Source organism: Lathyrus oleraceus, chromosome 5 (assembly GCF_024323335.1).
Source record: "Lathyrus oleraceus cultivar Zhongwan6 chromosome 5, CAAS_Psat_ZW6_1.0, whole genome shotgun sequence".
Taxonomy (NCBI): Eukaryota; Viridiplantae; Streptophyta; class Magnoliopsida; order Fabales; family Fabaceae; genus Lathyrus; species Lathyrus oleraceus.
In genome coordinates, this window is record NC_066583.1 from 2,502,734 (window position 1) to 2,505,660 (window position 2,927).

Genomic DNA, 2,927 nt, shown 5'->3' on the forward strand with positions numbered 1-2,927 from the left:
TTATCATTTAAATAACAACATAAATATATAAACCATACTAGATTGGAAAAAATGAAAAAAAAACTAAAATAATAAATAGTAAAGGTCTGTTGGATTACCCAAGAAAACTCAGCCGCCTGGCTGTTGGGTTTCCAAAGGGGAATAAGTTGGAAATGGTAAAAAAAGGAATCATCGTTAATCACCAATATTAATATCTACTGGAAACAACCAAAAGTCACTTAAATGGAATTAAATGGTTTTTAAACATACTTAAAGTAAATAATAAAAAAAGAAAATGAAACGGAATAGCGTTCAACTGGGACGGATCTCTTCCTCTCTCAGTCTCTCAATTCCGTTCCCAATCTCACTGAACCCTCATTTGCTCACCGCTCACGATTTCTCAATCCCGTTCCTAACCTCACAATGCTCTCTCAATCTCTCCATCATTCGCTCGTCCTCAACCTTCCTCAATCACTCTGTCCCCAATCGCTCTCGCGTACCACACAATCTCTCTCACTCTAAAATGCAAGGGTCCAAGGTTTTAAGGAGAAACAAAACGAAAGAGGCTCACCTTCGGCGAAAACGACGGAGACGATGAAGCTCAAAACACACTCCTCCGCCTCTTCAATCCAGGTATGATTTTGGGATTTAGGGTTTTTTTTGAGATTCTTTTCCGCCTCAATTTTCATTTTCGAATTCTAGCCCCCTGTTCTCACTAATCCCTTCACTATTTATCCTCTACAAATTAGGGTTTTTCAGGATGGCATATGGAGCTCAAAAGAGTATCCTGCAAAACCCCTTTCTGGGTGGTCAGGGTTCGGTCGGCCTAATCGATGCTTGGGTTGGAACAGGTAAATTGGGTTTTGCTTTCTTCTACGTTTTTGTCCTTATGCTCAATTGGGATTTTCTGGATTTTTAACTGTTTTGCTATTAATCTTATTCTTTTTACTGCAGTGACTTAAATGGAGCATTGATTTTTAACTGCCTTTGACCATGTGAAGGAATTTGTAGACATCCATCCCTTCAATCTCGTTAGCTTTTGTCTCTTGTAACAAGCTTGTGCCGCTCGAAGAAATCTCCTGCTCTTTTGTGTATGTGTTGTTTGTGATGAAGCAGAAGTCTTCAACTTGTTAGTCAGAAGTGGCAGCATCTTAATGTTGTCTTGAATTGCATCGTCAGCACAGGAAACCATGACATTCATAGCTCCGGTTTTCTGCTGGAGCTTAGCTCCCTCGTACTTATCTTGACAAACCATCAAAGATCTATTCAACTTCTCCTGAAACTTTGCCATTTCATTATCAAACGTTTGTTGCACATTAGTAATAGGAATACTGCAATTTTCAACACAATGGCTTATCTCCTCCTGCCTTCTGCTTCTATCAAAGCACTCATATGCACATTTAAAATAGGCTTTCTGAAGAGTGTAGTTGACATGGTCTTGAACAGGGGCAAGCTGAGTTTGAGCAGCTACATTCACTTCCTCAAGTTTTTGCCTAAGTCTCTGAGAAGCTAATTGTTCTTCAGCTGCTGCAAAATGATCCATTTGATATACCACTTATCATTCTGTAATAATGGACACCGTATTGTGCATCCGTTCAAAGAAACTGGTGCAGAATTGCAGGATATTTATGTAATGCAGATGATCAATAAACCACCTGCGGCTACCCTTGCATATGGCCAATGTAAGTATAACATTTGATCATGACCATGGTGTGTTCACGGCTTATGATTTTCTAATTTCATTTGTAACTTCTGGTTTTTTCACTTGTCTGCTATAGCCATCTTCTGTTTTTCCTTTCCGATATGCACCAAATATTTGATGATGATGACACATTGGTGTTTGCCTGGTTTCGACCGGAATTGACTGCTAATCTTGGATTAATGGACTGTTGTGATGCTGAAATTTTGCAGGAACAAAGGCTGCATCAATAAAACAGTGGCTTTCCACTTGATTTCGAGACCGAAGAAAGGAGTCCCGGCGAAGCAAATCCCTGTAACATAACTGCATCCTCAACAGAGTGAGAGAATTTTGATTTTAACTTGCGAGCAGACAACTGGTGGAACAAGTGATTTTTGGTGAACCAGTCATCATCAGTTAAGATAAGCTCAGTGATCGGTGACGATCCTGTTCTTCATAGAAACTTGCATCACTCTCGAGTGAAGAACGGCTGAAAGTGAGAACTCAGATACGAAAGAAGAAGCGTGTCTTAATCGACATTTTGATTTCCTGTTATCAACATCCATCTCCACTGCCTGCTTCTTCCTTCCTATCTTGATCTGATTATCCAAATGACAACGTGCAATGGCCTCCGGCAACCTGATTAAAGCCTCCAACTGCCTAACTGTCATACGATATGCAACCCTACTGCCAGGATTTGTATCAGCCCTACGAAGAGCAACATACGAGTCTACCCATGGTTTTCTTGCATCTGGCGTTAGCTTTGGTTTAAGAGTCTTTGCATAGGCTATATAACGCCTCAGTTCTGCTGTAGTGAATGTTGGAGCAAGAGCATGTTCACGCTTTTGATGAATGGTTTTAGGATTTCTTTATTGAAACTTTGTAAATCCATGTTTGTAATGAGTATGATTACGAATTGTAATTGTGAAAATTAACAGGGATGCATGTTGTTGTTATGGAACTCTTTTGGAATTGGGATTTGTTTTTTTTTTTTGTTGAATAATTGTTTTGGATTAATGAACTTTGGGTTAATTGGTTAATTTTTATGATTGAATGGATTTGGATGTGAAATGGATACGAAATGGATTTTGGTTCCAAATGGATAATGAAATGGATGTGGATTTTGGGTATAGTTTGAAACAAAAATGGATTTAAAAATAGAGTTGGGTTATTGGATTGAAAAAAATGGATTTAATTTTAGGAATAATCCAAGACTAATTTAAGTATCAATTTAAATAGTAATAACGAATCAGCAAAAGACAAATTAAAA

The 2,927-nt window shown here is 38.4% G+C and overlaps 1 protein-coding gene across 1 annotated transcript; it reads right to left on the minus strand.

Moving 5' to 3' along the window:
- Positions 1-937: 937 nt before the first annotated feature.
- LOC127087702 (uncharacterized) lies at positions 938-1,536 on the minus strand. The gene has a single exon (XM_051028638.1). The coding sequence runs from the start codon at positions 1,520-1,522 to the stop codon at positions 938-940; it is 585 nt and encodes a 194-aa protein (XP_050884595.1). The 5' UTR covers positions 1,523-1,536.
- Between the last annotated feature and the right edge of the window lie 1,391 nt (positions 1,537-2,927).

Coding starts and splice junctions, on each gene's coding strand:
- LOC127087702 (XM_051028638.1), bottom strand. CDS start 1,522: ATGGATCATTTTGCAGCAGCTGAAGAACAATTAGCTTCTCAGAGACTT.